The sequence below is a fragment of the Phoenix dactylifera genome, chromosome 2, assembly GCF_051530095.1.
Source record: "Phoenix dactylifera cultivar Ajwa chromosome 2, Ajwa_hap1_PhDact_Kaust_v1.1, whole genome shotgun sequence".
Lineage (NCBI taxonomy): Eukaryota > Viridiplantae > Streptophyta > Magnoliopsida > Arecales > Arecaceae > Phoenix > Phoenix dactylifera.
The window spans coordinates 15,450,209-15,472,530 of record NC_143191.1 but is presented as its reverse complement, the minus strand read 5'-3'; the positions used below and the strand labels follow the sequence as shown (position 1 = coordinate 15,472,530).

Below are 22,322 nucleotides of genomic sequence, written 5' to 3'. Positions count from 1 at the left end.
TTAGACATGCGATTTTGTTTCTCAGGATGCGAAGGAGCATCTTGCTGCATTGGCTGACAAGCTAGGTCCATCTCTTACGGATATTGACGTATGCTGCTCTAACAATGAATCGGGTTTTAAATTCATGCTTAGTTCTTGAATATATTGAACCTATTTGAATAATCAATATGGCTTGTTTTAAATTATTTATCTTATTTAAATTGTAGTTGATCAAATCCTCTCCAGGGGCACCAGATGCTTCCGAACAAGGTGAGGCTTTTATCTAGAAAAATAACTTCCATTTTGTGCTCTTTGCTATTTTTTATTGATATAAGAAAGAGTCAAAGCTCATCTATGCATCTATTAGTGCTAAGTGATTTACCTTTTCTTAAATGATTGGTGTATTATAGATGTTTAGGGGCCCTAATTTTGTTGATGGTACAACATTGTCCTTACGAGCTGTGAAAAAGAAATATTTATGATGAATGACTAAAACAAAACCACATGACATCACCTCATATGCTAAAACTTTCCAAAAGCAAATGGAAGCTTTATCTTTTTCCAAAGCATTCTGCCCTCTTATTTTAGGTTTATTTCTATTTTAATTTGTGTTGTATTAAGAGTGCTTTAGGCAAAATTTTTCTAACTTATTTATTTATATTTTGATGCTTCTTGAAGTTAAAGTTTGGGAATTTATTCTAATGTGGATTATTGTCTAATACTATTTAGATATAAGCGAAAGTATTAAGGCAATAAAATTTGGTTTTAGTTTCTACATGGGGTCTCATCAAGGTTTGGATCTTCCATGTTCTTCCTTTTTATTGTATTTTTGTATGTGGAAATCTTTGGGTCAGAATAGGAGCTCATCCTTGTATCTTTAGGAAAAGTGGGTTATCTTCATTTACAAAGGTACTCATCCAATGCATAAATGTTTCATTGTTCCCTTTTTTCTTTAAAAAGACTTGCTTCCTTGTACCAACACTTAGATTCCCCCTTCCACATTTGCTTCTGGTAGCTAAGATCCAGTGTAAGACTTCAAAAGTGGAACAACAAAGCATTATTCACTTCTTTATTGTGTGAATTTTGCTAATGACACTAATAACCTTAGTTATGTTTTTAGATAACTTTTGCACTACATGGTGCTTATTTACCCTTGCCTTTATATGTTCATGTCGAACGTTTCTCCATTCTCTTGTATCCTGACCTATCACAACCAATTGGAACCCCAAAACACTTCCCACACTATTCGTTTGCTATCTTTTGAGGTACTTCTTTTTTTTTTCCTGTTATTTTTGGGTAAGGTTGCCATTTTTCTATTTCATTACTAACAACATATTGAATTTTTTGTGCTGAATGGACTAGAGGTATATCTTGTTCCCTTAGAAACTCTCAATTGCAAATCCAATTAAACATTAGAATTCTATCACTGGCATTTATTTTGAGTTATTTGGCACATAATTTCCATGGAAAACATTCTGTTTGCTTTATCCTCCAACCAAAACTTCATTTCTTTATTTTTTTAGCATTATGGTATCAATGCTTTGCAACTATGTTGTATAGGTTGGGAAAGTGTGGTGCATGCAAGAGAAATTATGGATGGTTATGATTCCCTATCTTGTTAGAAATGTATCTTTATTATTTATGTAACTTGATGATTACATCGATCATATTGGTGGTGCACTTATCTTATTTTTATATATTTTAATTATTTAACTAAATGGAATGTATTCAGTACAATGGGGAAGTGAATAAGTATGCAATGCCGGTTTCATCTCTTGTTTCCTGTGGGGATTTTTCAGTTATAGATGATGTTGCACGCTGTTGATAATCAAACTTAGGATGCTCATGATATACGTACTAGCCAGCATAAAAATTTTTGATCTAATATTTTGTAAAAGGAATTGATGTTGTAGACTTCATCGCAAGACTTAATTTGTATGAGTCCTTGGATTTATCACCATGCAAAGGAATTTTTTTGATTGATATGACTTGTGCAACAAGAGTTGAATTCGCCATGCCAAGATGAAGTCAAACGACCAAGCTCACATATAATCAAGTTTGGAGAACACATGACTTCATAAGGATATTTGCTTATTGCTTGTTGGGATGATATCAAATTGCACCTTATGAAGATGTCAATAGTAGAGATTACAAGGAGGCCTTGCAAGAAGGCAACAAGAATCTTAATTCTGGGCGTTTCCAAGAAGAAATGATAACAAACTCATTAAAACTAAAAGAGATTGCTAGAACCCTTGGCTCATTTTATGGTCATATATTAGGGATGTCAATGGGGAAAGTATGGGTTTGGTAGGCTATTACCTGGACCCGCCCTGCAATTGGAAACCATGTACCTATACCCATCCTATCTTTGCCTCGGGGTGGGGCGGAGTGGGTAGAGTTAAATGGGGCAGGTTGGGACGGGTCGGATGGTAAAGTTGCAAAAATTGTTATTATTATTATTTTCGCATACAAATCAAACAAATAAAAAATAACTTAGTACTTCACATAATAATAAACAAAATGAGAGTCCATGATACGGGAGGGTTGTGAAGGCTACCAGCTAGTAGCAGTGAGTACCAACAAGTTAGGTGACAATAATGAGTGGTAGGGTTGGCTATAGTTTCTAGCACACCTTTTCTTCATCTAGCCATTCTTCTACCTTCTTCTTATTAATTTTTCCCTTTAGTTATAGTTGCTAGCCTTTGGTCTGCTTGCCACCTCCTTCTTCTTGGTGGTTGTCCGTTATGACCCTCTACCTTCTTCTTTTGCTTTTTGCTAGGTGCTCACTCCTTAACAGTGTATTGCAGCTTGCTGGATGCTACAGTAGTAGCAGTATTGTTGCTCTCCTTGTGGATTTTGTTCTTTGGACTTTTTAGGTATGAAAATAGACTTGTCATCCCATATAAGTTGAAAAAAGTGTGTAATACAATATATGTATATATATGTATATATATGTATATATATGTATATATATGTATATATATGTATATATATATATATGTGTGTATGTATGTATGTATGTATGTGTACATATATATATATACATATGCATATATATATATATATACATATATATATACATATATTTATATATATATATGCATATATTTATATATACATATGCATATATATATATATATATACATATGCATATATGCAGATATATATATATATATATACACACACACACATATATATATATATATATACACACACACACACATATATATATATACACACACATATATATATATATATATATATATATATATATATATATATATATATATATATATATATATATGTATACATATGCATATGCATATGCATGTATATATATATATATATCTGTATATGTATATATATATGTATATATATGTGTGTATGTACGTATGTATGTATGTATGTTTATGTATATATATGTATATATATTTGTATATGTATATATCTATGTATATGTATGTATATGTATGTGCTTATTTATGCATATGAATAAAAGTATATATAATAAAAGAACTTAGAGACTTTTATAGCCTAGGCTATACAAGGGGTCTACTGCCGGGCCTCCCCAAGATAATTTGACAACCTTGGGTGACATGGAGTTTATAGAGAAAAAAAAAGGATAAGATAAAGAGTAGGAGAGAATTATGTCGAGTCCACTAAGAAATCGACTTGTTCATTACTTACGCATAGATCATAGTCAGTTGTTAGTCTTAATGAACCCCTCACATTGCTTTCTAATCGTATAAGGACTTCCAAGTTCCAACGTATATGACTTAGGACACTATCAAAGATTTTAGGTCAAGTAGAGTCTTTAATAAACTTGAAAGTTGAAACTCGACTTCATTAAAAACTACTCACTTTTGCTTTGTACTTCTTTGAGTAAGGCAATCTGTGAATTGTATGACTATTTACAATTTAGTTAAAAATAGATCAGAGATATCGATATCAACTATATAAAATTGTCAATATTTCTTTTGTCTGATTACCTTCCCTTTATGCCGCCCAAAATGCACTTAGAAAGTTTCAGCCACTGTCGAGACCATAAGTCCGAAGAAACTTACCAATTGCCAACTCTTAAGATGACCTACATTTATAGAAGACTTCAAAGTCACAAAATTAATTCTGTTATGGTAGATAAGGCCTTCAAAAAATCGGCTTGCATGTGTCCTCTGCCTTTTATTTTCAATTTCTGTATCGCATATACCTTCTTCCAATAAAACTTAGCAATGAAGCCAGTAACACATTTCAACGAAAGATTCAAACAAAGATTATGTAAGACCAGGCCACCCATTTTATATTAAAATAATTATGGATGATTGAAAATAGATAAGTACTTAATCAAAAACACAAAGTGCTTAGCATGACCTCATCAACTTCTTTAACCCTGGATATGTCCATCAATCCTATCACTGCTGTATGATACTTGTTCATTATGATATCATAGTATTGTTTGGTGCTTTTCATATTAGTTGACATAAGCTATATAATTGAGACGAGGGAATGAAACTTTAAAACAATAAACAAAATCAATTGGCATTACATCCATGCAATTCTACTAGTTGATGATATACCTACTTAATTCTGGTTTATTTAAATTTTATGATTTAGAAATTATAGATAATAAGTTTAAATTAACTTTGGAGTTTCCTAGCCTGGCTAATTTAACTGGTAGAATAAAATTCAAAAATGTTTTGTTGCAATATTTACTATCACTATTTTGTCGGTCCTAAAATCTCTTGGATATCAGCGCTTGATCTGCAACTGAATCTCCAATATCCGATAATGGATACTAACAAACAGCCTTCTCATTATAAAACCATCACATGATGGTTCTAGTGTATCTCATTTTTTGGATTCAAAGACGTGCTCATCTATTGTCATTTATTGATCGAATGAACTTTAAAATCATGATCAGATGTAAGGGTGGCAAAATATGACCCGATCCGCCAACCCGACCCGTGTTCGACCTGTCATAAACAGGTTTGGGTTTGGCCTAAATAGGTTCGAATCGTAAACAGGTTATTTAACCTGTTTATTAATTGGATCGGATACAGGTTTTAGATATCTGATCCGTTTAACCCGTATAACCTGTTTAATATACGGGCCTCATTGGGCCTGATTTTATCCCAAATAAAATAGGAGGCTAAGATCCAACGACTGGGAGGGGAGATGAGATCACCGGATGAAAACAGTGAGAAACCCTTAGAGCCCCCGGGTTCTTTCCCTCTTTCCCTCCTCCATCTCTCCCTCTCTTCCCCCGGCTGCCGAACCGCCGAAGCCCGAAGGTCTCCCTTCGGCCGTCGCCCCTCCGTCGAAGACCGCAGCCGGCCATTGCCTCCCTCTGTCGTCGCCCCTCCATCAAGACCGCAGCCGACCATTGCCCCTCCGGCCGTCGCTTCTTTTCGTGGGATTTCACCTCGGTCCCCTCACATTCGGCGAACAAATGAGCCGAGGAGGTCGGTGAGGAGGGACTCGATGATGCCGAGGAGAAGCAGAAGATCCAGGGATGCCAGGCCTTCGATGATGCCGAGGAGGTCGATGAGGAGGGACTCGACGATGACGACGGCGCCGCTGGCGTCAGGGTTGGAGGATTTTATCGAGATCCGGGGATCATCGGAGGAGCGGAGGAGGGAGTGGTGGTTGCGGGGGTCGACCGTCGACGGCCCAGGGCTTGCCGCGGTAGGGGTCGTGGGACCTTCCGACTTCCGAGGTGGAGCTTCCGGGAGATGGACGGCGGCCGCCGTCGGCGGACGGAGGGGGAGGCGAATGAAGTGGGAAAGGGTCTTTACTCTTTGGGGCTAGAAGGGTGAGGACTGAGGAAGGTCTTGGAGAAGACGGGTGAGGGGAGAACGGGGAGGGTGTTTAAAGTTTAAACGGGTCAAGATTCAAGAAGGAACTGTTTAAACTGACCTGTTTATTAAACAGGTTAAATGGGTCGGGTCGAGTTACTTGTTTAATAAACAGGTCGGGTTCGGGTTGTAATTGCTGACCTGTTTAATAAACAGGTCAGATTCAGGTTTATGATTTTTGACCCGACCTGAATTTGACCCGACCCGATTGCCACCCCTAATCAGATTGGTTGGAACTTTTGCTTGATTGGAATCGTTGCTTTTAATCAACACTATGGTTTCGTGGTGTGTTCTCCACTTAGACCTGCCATGATCAAACTACTAATTAGGACTTATAGGTCTTCAACTGCAGGGTTCTCGACCAGTATATCTTTGATGTTGAGTTTGCCAGACTGCTGTTGATCTTGAACTATTGAAGTTTCAATTGTTGATCATCATTTAAAACGAACATAAAACAATGATACTTTACCTTGTACTGTCATTGCAGAGTTTTTGTTGAATGAACATAAATGGACAATACAACTTTTTAATCTTTTCATATGTAAGCTATATGTTATATTTTCAAAACTTGATCAAATGTTGTAATGTTTGTCTTCAAATCCAAATTGAAAGTCATCATATGCCTTATTATTTTTCATGTGACTCCAATTTACTGTTTATTTTTCAATTCTTTGACCAAGTGATACGGCACCTCGGTGCAACTCTGATTTTCTACCCTCTTGTTTCAAGTGAAACTTCAAACTATATTTCCTTTTCACATAATCTCATTTGTTCTTGTCCTTCAGATTATGATGAGAAGGCTGAAGATGCTGTTGACTATGAAGATATTGATGAACAATATGATGGGCCTGAGGTTCAGGCTGGCACAGAAGAAGACCATTTGCTGCCAAAGAAAGATTTCTTTTCTTCCAATGTGTCACTGGCTTCTTTAAGCAATAAAGCTTCTGTTTTTGATGAGGAAAATTATGATGAGGATGAAGAAACTGTGAAGGACAATGAGGTGGATGGAAATGATGTTGATGTCCAAATTTGTCCATCTGCAGGTGACGACTTGGAACCCATCTGTGCTTTTTTTCTCTCAAGGGTTGCAAAGTTGCTATCTTTTCTGGGTATAAATGTTTAATGGCATTTTGCAACCCTTAGAATTCCCATCAAGTGCATTTTTTTGTTGTTTTCACATGAGAAAGTTGTGCATTTTGCTCATCTGTGGATTTAGAAAGGGTTAACAGAATTTTATTTGTGAAGAGTATTATATTAAATAGATGCATCATTACATGATAAAATTCTGTTTTTGCTGCTTTGTTTAAATGCAAATTTGTCATTAGAGACAGTTAAAGTACATCTGGTTTTAGATCATTCTAATTGCTACCTGTGTGCAATTCCTCTATTCTTTCATGAGTGCAAATTCTCTTTGTTTTATTATTAAGTGACTTGGGCATGGTTGTGGATTATGTTTTATAACGAACCATATTTTCTGGATTATGGCTGTTCATTAAATTCCCGTACTTATGTTTATTGGATATATAATTCCCAAGAAGTGCTATTATACAACTTTCTAATGGAGCATGCATTACTTCCATAATGCAGTATGAAATAACTTCTGCAGCCAACGCCAACTTTTTGTGTTCCAATCTACTTGAGTTCAACCATATGGATCTTGTCAAGCAATATTAAGTCACCAAAGAAATTTCTTAATGTCCATTGTGTCTATTGTTGCCCAAAGTTGATGCAAGAGCAGATTCAAGTTTGAGATTGGGGATTTGGTGCTCCTAGACTTTGTTAGCTGTGGGAGTGCCCGACATTCATCTTTATTACCATTGTTCTATGCTAATTACTTTAATAAACTAAAGGCAACTACTAAAATCTACCCTTATTTGGATTGTAAATATTAAATAATTTGCAACAAAATATTGATCTAGACTTATTCCAGCTTGTATGCCTATGGATAAGGTACAGGTCCAAAGACAGTCCCGTGTAGCTTTTCAGGACTGGGTCAAGGAAAACTGATTATCAACCCAATGCAGACTTGGACTTGATATTTTACCTGATATATAATGTGTAGTTCCACCCCTATTTTTAAATTTCTTAGCAAACTTATTAATTATACTTTGTTTCTATGTCATAAATAGATAATTTTGAGGGTATGAAGGGAATTAGATTTCTACATAATGATGCCCACTTTAGACCCAGATCTAGTCCTGGTCCACACCTAATTCTGCATGGAGTTGGACCTGGTCGCTACCCGATCTTTTAGTGGGCAGAGTTTGGTTTACAATGCAGATGAGAAGCCCCCAATGGGGATTTATGTGTGAGGTTTGAATTAGGAGGTATTTGGACCCTCCTGATTTGATAGCGCCCTGGTCAAATTGGTGTGTAATTCATTTACATGATATACTTTAAATTTATCATTTTCCTGATGCTAATTAGCCTCATGTGTTTTGGACCTTGTAACTGAAGAAATCCTTTTGTAAGTGCCTAAGTGGCCTACCCCAACTATTAAGGGTATCTTCCCCTGTTATATCTGTTCTACTGGTTGATTTTTTTCTTCATTCTCTTTTCTCATATTATTGAGGCTTTCTAACTACAGGTAGAAGATCAAATTTTGTAGACTAAGCATTATTTGAGGACTTCTTTCACAGTTATTTGATGGATTTCCGATGATTTTAGCTAATGAGACAAATAGATACTCAGAGGAATGCGTTGTTAATTGTGGTAGCATAGAGTATCCTAAGTGGATTTACCATGCTAGGCAAAAGGTTTCAACTTGCGCCTTCTATTTCTTCCCTTAAACCAAAACTTAGCACTGTTCTTAGCATAGGCATTAGAGCCAAATGATGTCAGTCAGTGGTCCTTGTGCTTCGCCTTAATTATGAAAACTTAGAATCCTTGTGGAGTGCTCCCCTTAATTCCATATATCCTTGAAAAATATGCTCCTCCAGCGTTCCCCCTTATCTCTGACTAAAATCACAATTCTGATTACCTTACATATGTTTGGCTAATGATTGTCTTTGGTACTGCTGATTACTCCATAAATTTAGTGGAACAGATGTTTATATTTGTCAATCAAACTACATTGTGTTGAAATTCCAAAAAGCATGGTTTCTTAACGATCAATAGTTATTCAGTAAAACATCAAAGTGAAAAAGGCTGGAAGGTGAGCTTGGTTTAGCCTCCTTCATACACATATTTAGAATTCTCTCAATTTCATGTTGTTTGATTGTTCACTGTATTGCCCATTAACATTGCATACATTCCCTAAGCCCTGTTTTTTGATATGACCGTTAGAGGGGCAATTATCTACTTGGTGTATGAAACCTGCTTGATAATCTCAGTGGGGACACAAAACCTTTTCAACTCCTCAGACTCGCTTCAATTAGGCATCTTTTACTGTGAGAGGACTATATCAAGGCAAGCAAGAAAATGAAATTCATATATTTTTTTAGAATGTAACTATCAAATTTACTTATTATCAATGCATGATAAGGGAAACCTTGGAAATATCTCTATTGCATGAGCTTTAACTTTATAGTGATCAAATTAAATTTCCTTCTTGTAGGCTTGCTTTTTAGTAAGCCAATTCATGTCTTGAGTGTTGGTGTCCGGCTGACCAGTGTAAAAGGTTATCAAGAACTTTGATAGATCATGTGAGAACCTGTATTTTGAAAATAAAGAGATATTGTGAACCCATGCAACCTGTCTGTTCATGGTTTATTATTGGTATCAAATTAATCACTAAAGAGACATGGTCAACCCATGCATAAAATGATGCCAAAAAGACTTACTTTTGACAACACTTTAGATTATGTATCAAAGAGAGATGGCTGGCCAGTATGGAAGGCAACACCTGACAAACACAGATTTGACAACAGCCAATCTATGTTTCCAGTCTTACTGACGCATAACCCCAGTTGTGTATTGTTACGAACCCTTATAGGTGCTGCTTGAAAGTAAGAGGATGTTGGAGTCAATGAATTAAGTTCTTGGACAATAATAAAGTGATCTTAACTTCATTGACTAATGGAGCTTACATGTCTCTTCACAAATGTATGCGAGAAATAATGCACCCCAGAGAAACTAATGTTGATGAGATCTGAATAACAGTAAAATTACTTCAATGCAAATTTTGTATTGTTAAAACGGAAATTTCTATGCTTCATCTTATGTGAATTCCCTTATTGTGTTCTGTTCCTTATTTTTTTTTATTTTTTATTTCAGATGAACAATTGGAATTAATATCTTCAGTAGAGATTTCTCCTGATGACAATTTGCCTTCTGTTGCATCATCAGAGCCAGAACAAATGATCCCTGAATTGGAGGATTTTCAGGTGATCTGCCTTAGCTACTCTTGATGTTATTTTTTATAATATCTTTATGAAAGCAAAGAAAATGTTTTCTTCTCTAATTGTTTATCGCTTATAATTTCTTCATGATATATGACGAATTTAAAGTATATGTCATGAAAACTTGTTGCTTAATTTTTCCAGATAATCTAAAATTTGACATTAATTGTCATATTTGTGCTTACGGCTGCTTTTTTTTTGTGTGGTTTTCATGATCTTGTAGGAACATGCTATTGATGAACAAAAGCAAATGGAATCTAAAAGTGGAACTTCCCTTCCTATTTTGTGCATTGACAATGGTGTGGTGATTTTGAGGTTCTCAGAAATTTTTGGTGTACATGAGCCTAAAAAACAAGCAGAGCGGAAGGATCAACATAGACATTCAGTAAATAAAGGTCTGTGGTCTGTTCAAGCTTTTGCATGGTGCTCGCTGAAGTGTAGCACATCAAAAAAAAAAAAGCTTGGGAAATGTGTGCTGCATTACTAAATCTCTAACTATTGTTTCTGATTTTGAAGTTAGTGTAACTTTCAAATTTCATGGAGCTTTTCTATCTGTCCTGCCGTGCGAGGCCGAATGTTATGTTAATGTATTACAATATTTTTTTGTCGAGATAAATTTGAGACTTTAATGGTTCTTATTGGAAATGCTAATGTTCATTTATTCATTGACAAGCGTTATTCTCTTTCTACCATCTTGTGGATGTTGAATGACTAATTTCCTGTTCTTTGCCTGGTTACATCAGAGTGGCTCAAACCCTTGGATGTCGCTGATATTGTTGAAGAAGATGAGGAGGCCTTTCTGAGGAGCACTTCTCAAGATTTATCTACTGTTAAGCTTTTCAACTCTGCTATAGATGATGTTGAAGGCAATGTGAAACAAGAAATATCTGGTGTCGCTGAGCAGTTGAAAGATTCTTGTCTTTCCGCTCAGCCAATGAAGGAAAATATAACCATTGATATGTTTTCAGGTCAAAGGTCTCCACTGTGTCCTAATTTTTATCCCCTTGATCAGCAAGACTGGGAGGATGCAATTAACTGGGGAAATTCACCCACTGCAAGTCATGGTTGTTCAGAGAGTTGTATGCTGTCTGAACTTGATGTCGAAGTGCCTAATGATGCTGAATTTGAAGAAGGGTCACGCTGTAGAAACACTGAGCCTGATGAGAATGATTGTAATTTACCGGGTGATCATATTTTGGTAGAGCCATTTGGTTCCAGAAATTTTTTAGATTCACCATGCAATCAGTCAGCAGAAAAGAGTTATCATCCTCAATTACTTAGGTTGGAGTGTCTTTCCAAAAAGGATGGTTTGTATTCTGAAGAAGTCGAGGCTGAGAATGGGACAGCAGAAGTTTGCAAAGGTGATGTTTTACGGCGTCTTATCAAACTTTCTTTGCAGAATAAGGAATTGTCAGAAGGGTCTTGGTTGGATCAGATTATTTGGGATCCAGATGAAGCTATTCCAAAGCCAAAGCTGATCCTTGACCTACAAGATGATCAAATGCTCTTTGAGGTTTTAGATAACAAGGATGGCGAGCACCTTCGCTCTCATGCAGGTGCTATGGTGATAACTCATTCATCAAAATCTTCCAAGGAAGACTCTATTGATCTTCATAGCCAAGGATCATCTGCCAGTCGATTTAACATCTCTAATGACAAATATTATTCCAATCGAAAATCCTCCCAGCAAGCCAAATCCCATGCTAAAAAGCATGCTTTTCTTGGTATAAAAGTCATGCATTCTGTACCTGCTTTAAAACTGCAAACCATGAAGCCAAAGTTGAGCAAGTAAGAACAAGCTCCCTTTCCTCGGTTGTGGTCTTGCAATATAGTCTACATAAGCAAAAACATTTTCATTTTATCACAGTATAAGAAATATCTCGGTAGTTTCTTTAATTCTTTAATTTTTTTCATGGCATGAAATTATTTTATTTGTCTACACATTAAAAACCAACAAGTGGAATGGGTTGGTTGTTTCTTTACAAGTGATTTGTTAAATTATTTAGAATTATTTTTGCAAGTAATTGTTCCCTTTTGTTCGTTGTTCTTATTTTTGTGTAAGCCAATGTAATGAGTTCTGATGTGTTTGCTGATAATTTTACATCTTTCTCCTGTATATACCCAAAATAAGGCCATCTGACAAGCAGTTAAGTTGCTAACTAACAATGAAAAAATCATATAGATTGAGGCAAGGCAAGGAGAAAAATCCAATATTCATGCTCTACCTATATATGAGTCTGACTATCAAGTCATCCATTTCTCAACTATAAATATTGCATTGTTGTCCTTGAAATTGTTCTAAGTTCTTTATGTAGATCCAAAGCATTCAAGGGCGCCATCTCCTAGATCAACTGCATGTCAGTCTGACTGACCTTTAGAAAGCATCTTCAGTTACGTTTTTTTCAGAATATCAATATTCAAAAACCTGGCTTTTACTAATTTATTGTTTCTACGGTTTATGCTCATACTAAGGTGCATTTCAGTTATGTAGCTTTATGTTGGATGCTAGTTAATACGGGAAACAATTCTACTTAAACTAAGCATTTAATACTGCTGTTGCATCTGGATCAGGCCATGTATTGTCCTTTCCACTACTAAACATTAAAATGATATGTGCCTGACAAATTCTTATTTTCATATCTAGCTTGGCAATCCAACATGTCCCATATTCTTATGAGATATTCTCATAATTTTCCATATTTTGTTGGAACCTGAGCAAATAAGTAAGAATTGAGTTTGGTTTTTAAGACCCTTCTTGTGGCTAGAGCTTCTGACTTTTGTTAGGTTGTTCCCATGCAAGTTGCATCTCCTGAAGATGAGATTTCAATACTATATTGAAGCTTCGAGTACATGTACAGTTGAATCAAGGAAGGTTATAAATGCCAACCTGTGCCAGTCCTTGCTAGCTAGCTTGCATAGCGCTGGCCGCTACCAGGACCAGTACTGGGTTGGCATGAGACTATTAAATCATATTCTTAATTTTAATTATACAAATACATTTCTTTAGATTTAAAGCTCTTTTTAATATCTTTTGTTTCAGCATATCTCAGCATGTGCATTGACATGGTGCTTCCTATGCTAGCCAGTACCAGGCACTCCCACTGGTACTGATGCATGGAATCTTGATCACATGTATAGTATTTTCATAACTGAAGGAGGCTGTGCCATTCTTCACAAGTTCTAGTCTCTCGAGCTTATATTATCTGCTGATACTTATTAGTTATTATAATTTTGGATGCCTGTTAACTGACTTTATAGAGTTGTTATGTATTGTATCTATTGCTGGATGTTCATCTAGAACTGTTTACAGTTGTTAATATATTATTTTATCATCAAATTTCTCATATCTTAGTCAATTTAATTAACCATCTACTAGCAGTAGTATGTTGGTCATCAAGAGTTATATTTGCTATGGTTTCTTATTGCATGCATTTGTTTCATCTGATGGAATTCCAAATGCAAAGAAGGCTTTCATCTCTGTTAATATTTGACTTTCAACCAGTGGATGCAGTACTGCATGTGGTTAGATAAAAACCATCTTATTTTATTTAATTTTGTTATAATAGGTACTTCCATTTGTTTAAGTACTAATATGGGACAGTTACAGTAATTTCTTGTGAATGGTCATCAACTGCTCAAGTGCTGTTATTAATGGTTTTGCAGTAAGGAACTTGCCAATTTTCATAGACCCAAAGCCTTATGGTACCCTCATCACAACAAAGTTGCTGCTATGATACAAGGAGCACCTTGCACCCATGGACCCATGAAAATTATTTTAATGAGCATGGGAGGGAAAGGAAAGGGAACTAAGCTTACTGTCAATGCTGAGGAAACTTTGTTGTCTTTCAAACAGCGGGCATCTAAGAAGTTAGGTTTGTCCTCTATCTTGGCATAACCTTATTAAACTAATTATTTCCTTTCTTTCTCTTTTCCTTTTTTATGGCTAAGCTCCTTTAAACCCATTATCGTGAAAATTGCACTAGTTCATGTCAACAAACTAAATTATGGGTTGAAACTCCTTTAGATGCTGAGAAGATTTCTGGCTAATATCTTCATTTGGATGTCCTTTTTTTTTCTTCTTTTTTCCTAATGAAAATCACTCATGTTATTCATGCAGATTTCAAGCTATCAGAGAAAGTTAAAGTATATTATTCTGGAAGAGAGCTTGAGGAAGACATGTCTCTGGCAGAACAACAAGTGCGACCAAATTCTGTGCTTCAACTTGTGCGTACAAGAATCCATGTGTGGCCACGGGCCCAAAAATTGCCTGGTGAGAATAAGCCTCTGCGGCCTCCTGGGGCATTTAAGAAGAAATCTGAGCTATCTGTTAAAGATGGACATGTGTTTCTCATGGAGTAAGTGGCCCATCCCTTATATGCTTGTGATCTAAAATTGTCATTATATTGACATGATACATCTCTGTCAGATCTTGATATTTCGATGAATTTAACTTTTATTTTTTATTTTTTAGCTCAATTTTCTCTCATGCACCTTTTGTATTTGCAACCTGATGCTATTATTTCTGACACTTCTTATTTGTATGGTATTCCAATTTTATTCATTTTACGCATGTTGTTCCAAAGATGTCTTTTGCTTGTCTCACTGCGTGCTGAAATCCAACTTGTTAGCTGTATTTGTGCAGAACATACTTTAACAAACAAAAAGGTTTGGAGATTTGAGTTCAGTTTGAACTTTGAAGTAATGCATGCATCAGAACTTTCATTGATTTGAGCGGTGCATGGTTAAACAATCCTCACTAGATGTATTAAGAGTCTAAGACCTCCCATAAACACACCTTTTCCAATTAATGCCTGGCTTGTTTTCTTGTTAATGTCTAACCAAAGTTAATTTCTGGCTATTTGGATGAGCCCTGGACTGATGACTCTCTGTGGCGTTAGTTATGTTTCAGTCAATGCGTGCTATGCCAATAACATTATTGGCTGAACTTGAGTTCAATTCAGCTGTCATTCTAAATATCTTGCATGTATTATGAGTGCTAACCTATTTAAGGCTGAAATCATTCACATCTTTACCTGCTAAGTTATCACATTAAGCTGAGTTGAAGTCTTCACCTTTTTGCCACATTGATTGCTTATGCTAGAACTTGATAAATCTGCATGTACTATGGGATATAGTGAACTTCCTTTTGCTGTCACTGTAGTATTTGATTATGTAAAATGGGGTTTTTTTTTGTTAGTAGTATGTGCCCATGTTGTTGCCCTCTTCTGATGCGAGTTTGAGCTAGGAGCATTGAAAAAAATCAGAAAAGGATGTTACTTTTTATTTAATAAGTTTCACACTGGTGAGGCCATGTTAGCCAAAATTTGGACTGTGATTTTTTATTTTTTTTGTTTTTCAGTGTTTGCATTAAAAGGAAAAGAGTCCAATCAGTGTCAAGATCTATGTTTATGGGTTTGGCTAGCATTAGTTTGAATTCTGTTTGCCTTTTGATACTATATTGTACTATCATGGGTGTGACTCATGAGTGGTATAATAGTTTAAGATTCCACAATTAGCCATTCTGAGGAAGTGCTATAACTTTAACAAGTTACAAAAAGAATGCACAACTCAATTATTTGTCTGTACTTGGGTGAAGGTCAGCTGGATGTCTAGCTGCTTTCATACAAAAGATCTGTTTAGTTCACTATGCAATCTTTTAGGAGGGTGGCTTTTGCATTAGATGTAAGGCTTGAACATTAAATAAATGATTTCAGTTGAAGAATTATTGGTGTTCTTCCAAATCAAGGTATGATGTACCATACTGAACTGGGCAATACGAGGCATTACTGTATCTTATTGGTTCGATACTGGTATACGATATGGGGGGTGTACCGACACTTGGTATGCCGAACCGGCCCTGTGTCGGGTCTACTGAAACAGTAATAGGGTGGAACCGATATGAGGCCCGGTACTGAGACGACGTACCTTGTTCTAAGTTCTTTTTAGAGGTGCCATTCCATTAAGGACATTTTAACAAACTATGACACAAAGTTCTTGCTAAAGTAGAATGGTGTAGTGGTGGACATCAGGTTGGTTGGGTTGGGCCAAGGGTGTATCTTGGTGCAAGCTCAGCCTGACCTGAGTTGTCCTGCACTACTACATTCGAAGCATGCGTAGACTGCAAAAACTAAAATTTAGTTGAGCACCAACCTTCTCAAGAACTTCCTTGCATGGGCCAAGACACAATTGTTATAGTCCTTAGAAGAATGTTAATGACTTGTACATGTAGATTTATCTATGATATGGAAATTATATGATATGCATTTTGATTCTGCTAAGCTAGGTGGACATTAAGTTTTGCAAGAATTTTCGGCCCAGGCTTAGACCAATTTTTAGCTAAATCTAGTTCACTTGAAAATTAAAATGCAAGTTAGTCAAATAGTTTGCCCTGCCTGATTTGCATCCCTAGGGCACTGCAGATCCTTTATTTTGTAGTTATCCATTATTGTCACCATTATTAGAAAAGAAGCTCGATCTCTTGTTCTTTGTTTCTTCATTGTTTTGTGATAGGCAAGAATGAAGGACCTAGTCTGTCTCAGAGATACCGTAGTGCACTAGAGAGAGACTGTGTCCTAAGACCGTTCAAGACCCAGGTCTCCTTAGACTGGTATGCCCTAGTTCGTCCCAATTTAATTAGGACAATTGTGTCTCGACACTTGTCCCAAAACACCTATTTTTTAAAATTATTTCATTTTTTTAATTTTTTCTCTTCATTGTTGTTTTTAACGATTGTTTTAGTTTGCCTTAGTACCATACTAACCTGGTCCTAGACCGGATAGGCCTTGGTACCCAAATTTAAATCCTTTGGCAAGTATTTATACTTTGAGTTTGATCTCTATAACATGGTTTATGACTATCCTTTTCTATGTATTAGTTTCTTCTGTTACTCATGTATAAATTTAACTTTGTTTATGGTAATTTGCAATAATCAATGTATTGGTGCATACCGTCTTGTACCACGCACACCATACCGTACCATATTGGTATCGAACCAATACTCGATAATAGAGGCGTATTAAGTATCGGTCCACCAAATTGACCAGCACTAATACCGTACCAACATGGTATTGGCACGGTTTCGAAATCGGTATTGTGAATCTTGGTACTTTGTATTGCAGCCTCTTGATATGCCATACTTTCTCCAAGTTACTCCTCTAATTTTTTTTTTGGTTTCTTTTTTCTTTTTTGTATTTTTCAATATAATGCCTATAAAGTTGTCCATAGGCAAGAGATGATAGTCGCATTTTGACCATTTATGTTGTAGGAGAGAATTTTGATTTTTTTTTGTCAAATTGCTAAGCTTATCTTCTTTTGTATGGTTACTAGGATATGTGGTTATGTCTCACAATTTGAAAGGGAGTTTTGTGCGTTACTTTGTAGCCTTTAATTTTCTTTTTTGTTGTCTTTTTTCTTTGTTTTTTCTTTTCAGTAGGTAGCAAATGCTCCTTTCATTTTGCATAGTAGATTTTGCAGCTATGATTTCTATGAAAGACAAATTATTAGTTAATATTGAAGATTATTATCTAGCCATTATTTGACTGTTTCTTTGTATGTTTCTTGTAAAATTCATAATGCACATATTAGCTTCTAACATTTTTTTCTTTAATACAGGTACTGTGAGGAGAGACCTTTGCTTCTAGGAAATGTTGGGATGGGGGCTAGACTATGTACTTATTACCAGAAAACTGCACCCAGTGACCTAACTGCTTCATCACTACGAAATGGCAATGAGGGACTGGGGACCGTGCTTACACTTGATCCTGCTGACAGATCTCCTTTTCTTGGAGATATAGGTCCTGGTTGCAGCCAGTCATGTCTTGAAACAAACATGTACCGTGCACCTGTATTTCCTCACAAGTTGTCTTCTACCGACTATCTTTTGGTTCGTTCAGCAAAAGGGATGCTTTCCCTTCGTCGCATTGACAAATTATATGTTGTTGGACAGCAAGTAAGCATTCTTTCCCATATATATGTACCTTTTAATTGAGATCTCCTGGAAAATATCTATTTTACACTAAATTCATAGCCAACCACTTTATTCCAAGTTTTTTTTAATGATTAGTTTTTGACAACGATGTAGTTGCTCGTTAGATTATCTTCCTCTTTTTGTTAAATCACCTTCATTTACCATTTAAGTGGTACTATCATGCTCTGCTTGCATATGTTTGTGCTCCTATGATAGTTGTTATGAGCTCTTGAATGCTATACTCATCAGATTTCATATTTTGGAATGATTAAATTTACCATTGAGTTGTGATGTAGCTTTTTGATTTTTTAAAAGTCTTGGAGAGTCAAAATGCAATTTCTAATGTTAGCAAATTCCTTAAAGGAGTGCATTAAGAGAATGTGAAAATTGCAAAAGAGTATTTGTTATTTTACATAAACAAAAAGAAGATTGATGATATAAATTGCTGGTGACCATATATAATGAACTAATTTGTAGATGATTGCTTAAAGTCCTATAAGGTTGTTATCAAGGTTCGCAAAACCGATACTAGCTACCATATCAATCAAGAACTGGGTTGGCACAACATGGTATCGTACCATACTGACACATGGTATGCAAGGCTGTGTTGGTCTGGTATTGCTGGCTCCAAACCAAGTCCTACCTCTGCTGTCGGCCCTTCTTCATGACCATTGGCACCATGATTTGTTCTGGTGGACCTCTGCCTTTGTGCTCGTCATCGGTGTCATGTGTTTAGAACAGTAGTTTCTCAAATTAACACAATTGCCTTTTTTTCTGAAATTGACAAAGCAACTAATGAATGAATTTAGAACAGTAGTTTCTTGATCTCTGAAAATTTGAGAATATTTTGCTTGAGGTCAAAAGTGAAGGTGAACCATGTCCCTGTCATTAAGTTTTAACCCCTAAATTTCTACATCATATGATAGTTATTATTTGATTTTTGCTTCAAATATCTGCATATTTTTATTTGTATGTTGAATCAAGATACTGATTGAATCTCCATTCTGAATTTGGATGACTGCTGTGTTCTTTGGCTGAAATTTCTTCCTTTAGTGGATAATCTAGTGATGATGTGAGGTTGGCATCAAGGGGAAGCCTTTCAGCTGTCTAATACATGGATGGCAACCAACATTGTGGCGACTTATTGTAAATCATATAGTAGAAGGCTTGTGTCATCTAGTACCAAATTCTTTAGAATTTATAAAGAAACAAAAATTGAAAGGCATGTCATTTATGATGTAAATGTATCAAGATTGAAAAATTAATAGATACAAATATGAAGTCTATTTTTCACATGATGTTGGATCCCAATGCAATTAGTTTTCTTGTTCGAACTAATTGCTTTCAATGCTGCCATGCCAATGCATTTCATCCTGCTTCCCAACCATAGCTTAACAATCTTAAGAAGAGGGGCACAGGTAGGGGCGGTTGCTTCTGAAGTTTGTACAAATGAAAATTAGTCATTTATAACTTTATATGCAGATTTAGTTCTCCTACGTGATAGAGCAATAGATTAACTGAAACATTTTGTGATAAATTGAACCTCTCAAGTACCCCAGAGAGCTAATTGAACCTCCATGATAGATTAACTGAACATTTTGTGTTAATAAAATTTTTATTAGTTTTTTTGGTTACAGTAAAATGCTTTTTAGTTAAACAGTAAAACTGTTGTATTTCTTTGCAACTCTTCCTTTTTGGGCTGTAACTCGCTCCTTGCTCTCACGTATAACTGTCTCAATTTTGTTAGATTTCTTCTAATGGTGCCACATCCACTCTAGGACTTCTTCGCCTGCACTTGCTTTCGAGCATTTCTTCACTCATTAAATTTTTCATGCTCTCTAGCATGTGAAAACGATTATGGTTCAAAAATACAATTCACTATCTTATCATCGTTTTGAATATCTAAGTCGTGCTTTTATTTTCGATATCTTAACCGAATGAAAATTTTATTTTGCAATGTGATATATTTCATATAAATGTTTCCTAAGATCTTTATGCCCTAATTTTTGGAGGTTTCTGTTTGATGGTTACTGCACTTCCACATCTGCTTTCAATAGAAGCGATTAAAATTTCAATCTCAAATCAGGGATAGGTAGACCTCTAACTAGTAGTGGGCTGCAAAAGGTTATAGCCATCCTGTTCATCCGACTCTCTCCCTCCCGGTTCTCTATTCCCCTACCTCCTTTTTAGTATCGGACTTTCTCTTTGGCTTTCATGACTTTCTCCCTCATCTTTTCTCATCATTTAAAGGCATGTTGATGTTGAGTTAATTATACTTGGTTTGGTACCATTTGCATCTCTTAAAAAAGCATCTATGTTTTGAATAGACTAAGTCACTTTACAACAATTCTGTGAGCTAATCACAGTGTTTGACAAATTGCCCAACACACTTTCACTGTTGTGGGCTGAATGAGCTTAACCATTTTAAACCACATATATTTAGATGTACAATCTATCTGTCCGAGCATTTGCAATAGTTGGTCATAGATGCACGATCTAATTATTAACTCAAAAGGTGCAAAAGATGTTAGAAGAAAGTATGAATAGCTGGTGAAGGGTATCATAAATTCCACTTTGGGCTGGTTGGATTTATTATCAGAATGTTCTCTGCGTCTCCCTTATCTCTGTAAGATTGGTTTCTTTTTTTAACCATGTTAGGATGGATACTAAACTTCTTTTTATGAGTAAGAATAAGGGAAGCTTTAGTCTTGTATCAGGTCTTTATATTGATTTATCTTATTATTTCTTTTATCTTTTATTAATTCAAATTATTGGCTCTCTGCAGGAGCCTCACATGGAAGTACTTTCCCCTGGATCAAAAAATGTGCAGACATATCTTGCTAACAGGATGATAGTACATGTGTACCGCGAGTTTCGTGCTAATGACAAGCCTGACTTTCTTCCTTATATTCGAGCAGATGAGTTGGCTGCTCTGTTTCCAAGCCTAACAGATGCCTTTGTACGCAAACGCTTAAAACATTGTGCAGATTTAAAGGTCAGGTTCATTCGTATGTGGATTGCAAATTGTGTTCACAATACTTTGTTAAGTGGTATCTTATTTGATCTATTGGCTGCTTCGCTTTCACTATTTTACTGTGGAAAAAACATATTTTCATACAATCCTTTATATTAAAACCTTGCATTACCAATAATTCATACTTTATTATGACTTATCTGAAAAAGTATTACTTTATATAAAATTTCACAGAAAGGGAAAAATGGACAGTTAATGTGGGGAAGAAGACGTGATTTTCGCATTCCATCGGAGGAAGAATTGAGAAGGATGTTGACACCAGAGAATGTAAGTTGTTTCTTTGTGAGTGCAGCCGAGTGGCTGCATCTTGATTAAAGTTCTTTGCAATCATGTAAATGGAAATTTAAAATGTTCCAGTGTCCAGAGGATCAAACTCCTTTTTTCTTTTTGACCATCTTAATTATCTGAGGATCCTATGTTAACTTAGATGTGACCATGGCATGTGCATGTTAACCTTAGATTCATGCATTGCTATAGTGAAAGTTTTACCCGGCAAGTTCTATTAAATGCATACTATTGTGCAAGCTGTATGTTACTTAAAAGTCATTTTTTGCACTATCTTCATCATGTAAGAGATTGATACGTCCCTACTCTGCAAGACCAGTTCGTATCTTTTATTTTTTCTTGCGGCCTACTTGTGACATGGTTTAGTTTTAGATTAGACCATCTATTCTTTCATACTTTTAGCTATACTCCATTCTGGGGTAGTTATTGTAGTTTGCATAAATTATATTCTGTTATTGACTGCATTCTATCATCAGGTTTGCTCATATGAGAGTATGCAAGCTGGACTCTACCGGCTCAAACGATTGGGAATTAGTAGGCTTACCCAAAATGTTGGTCTCTCTTCGGCAATGAATCAGCTTCCTGATGAAGCTATTTCTTTAGCTGCTGCATCGCACATTGAGAGGGAATTGCAGATAACTCCATGGAATCTTACAAGCAATTTTGTTGCTTGTACAAATCAGGTTGGTTACCTCCCTTACTTTATACGACATAACAGAGTTATTTCTAATAAAACAGCCCAAGTTATTTTCTTATTTTTGTCCTGTAATTTCTTTTGTTACTGGCAGTGCTTGAATCCTCTGCTTTTTGTTCCTGAAAACATGTAATTGGATTGTCCACCCTTGTTAAAATGTGAATTTTGCTAA

General features: G+C 35.9%; 1 protein-coding gene across 1 annotated transcript in view; it reads left to right on the top strand.

Annotated features, from left to right (window-relative positions):
• Window positions 1–22,322, top strand: part of HAF01 (HAC13 protein (HAC13)) — a 46,092-nt gene that overhangs the window by 2,893 nt on the left and 20,877 nt on the right. Inside the window, exons 3-14 of the mRNA XM_008808011.5 lie at window positions 26–88; window positions 207–249; window positions 6,617–6,874; window positions 10,047–10,156; window positions 10,395–10,566; window positions 10,915–11,959; window positions 13,835–14,043; window positions 14,289–14,526; window positions 17,783–18,119; window positions 20,923–21,132; window positions 21,346–21,438; window positions 21,933–22,139. Of these exons, the coding sequence (XP_008806233.4) occupies window positions 26–88; window positions 207–249; window positions 6,617–6,874; window positions 10,047–10,156; window positions 10,395–10,566; window positions 10,915–11,959; window positions 13,835–14,043; window positions 14,289–14,526; window positions 17,783–18,119; window positions 20,923–21,132; window positions 21,346–21,438; window positions 21,933–22,139 (2,985 nt within the window). The remainder of the gene's footprint in view (window positions 1–25; window positions 89–206; window positions 250–6,616; window positions 6,875–10,046; window positions 10,157–10,394; window positions 10,567–10,914; window positions 11,960–13,834; window positions 14,044–14,288; window positions 14,527–17,782; window positions 18,120–20,922; window positions 21,133–21,345; window positions 21,439–21,932; window positions 22,140–22,322) is intronic.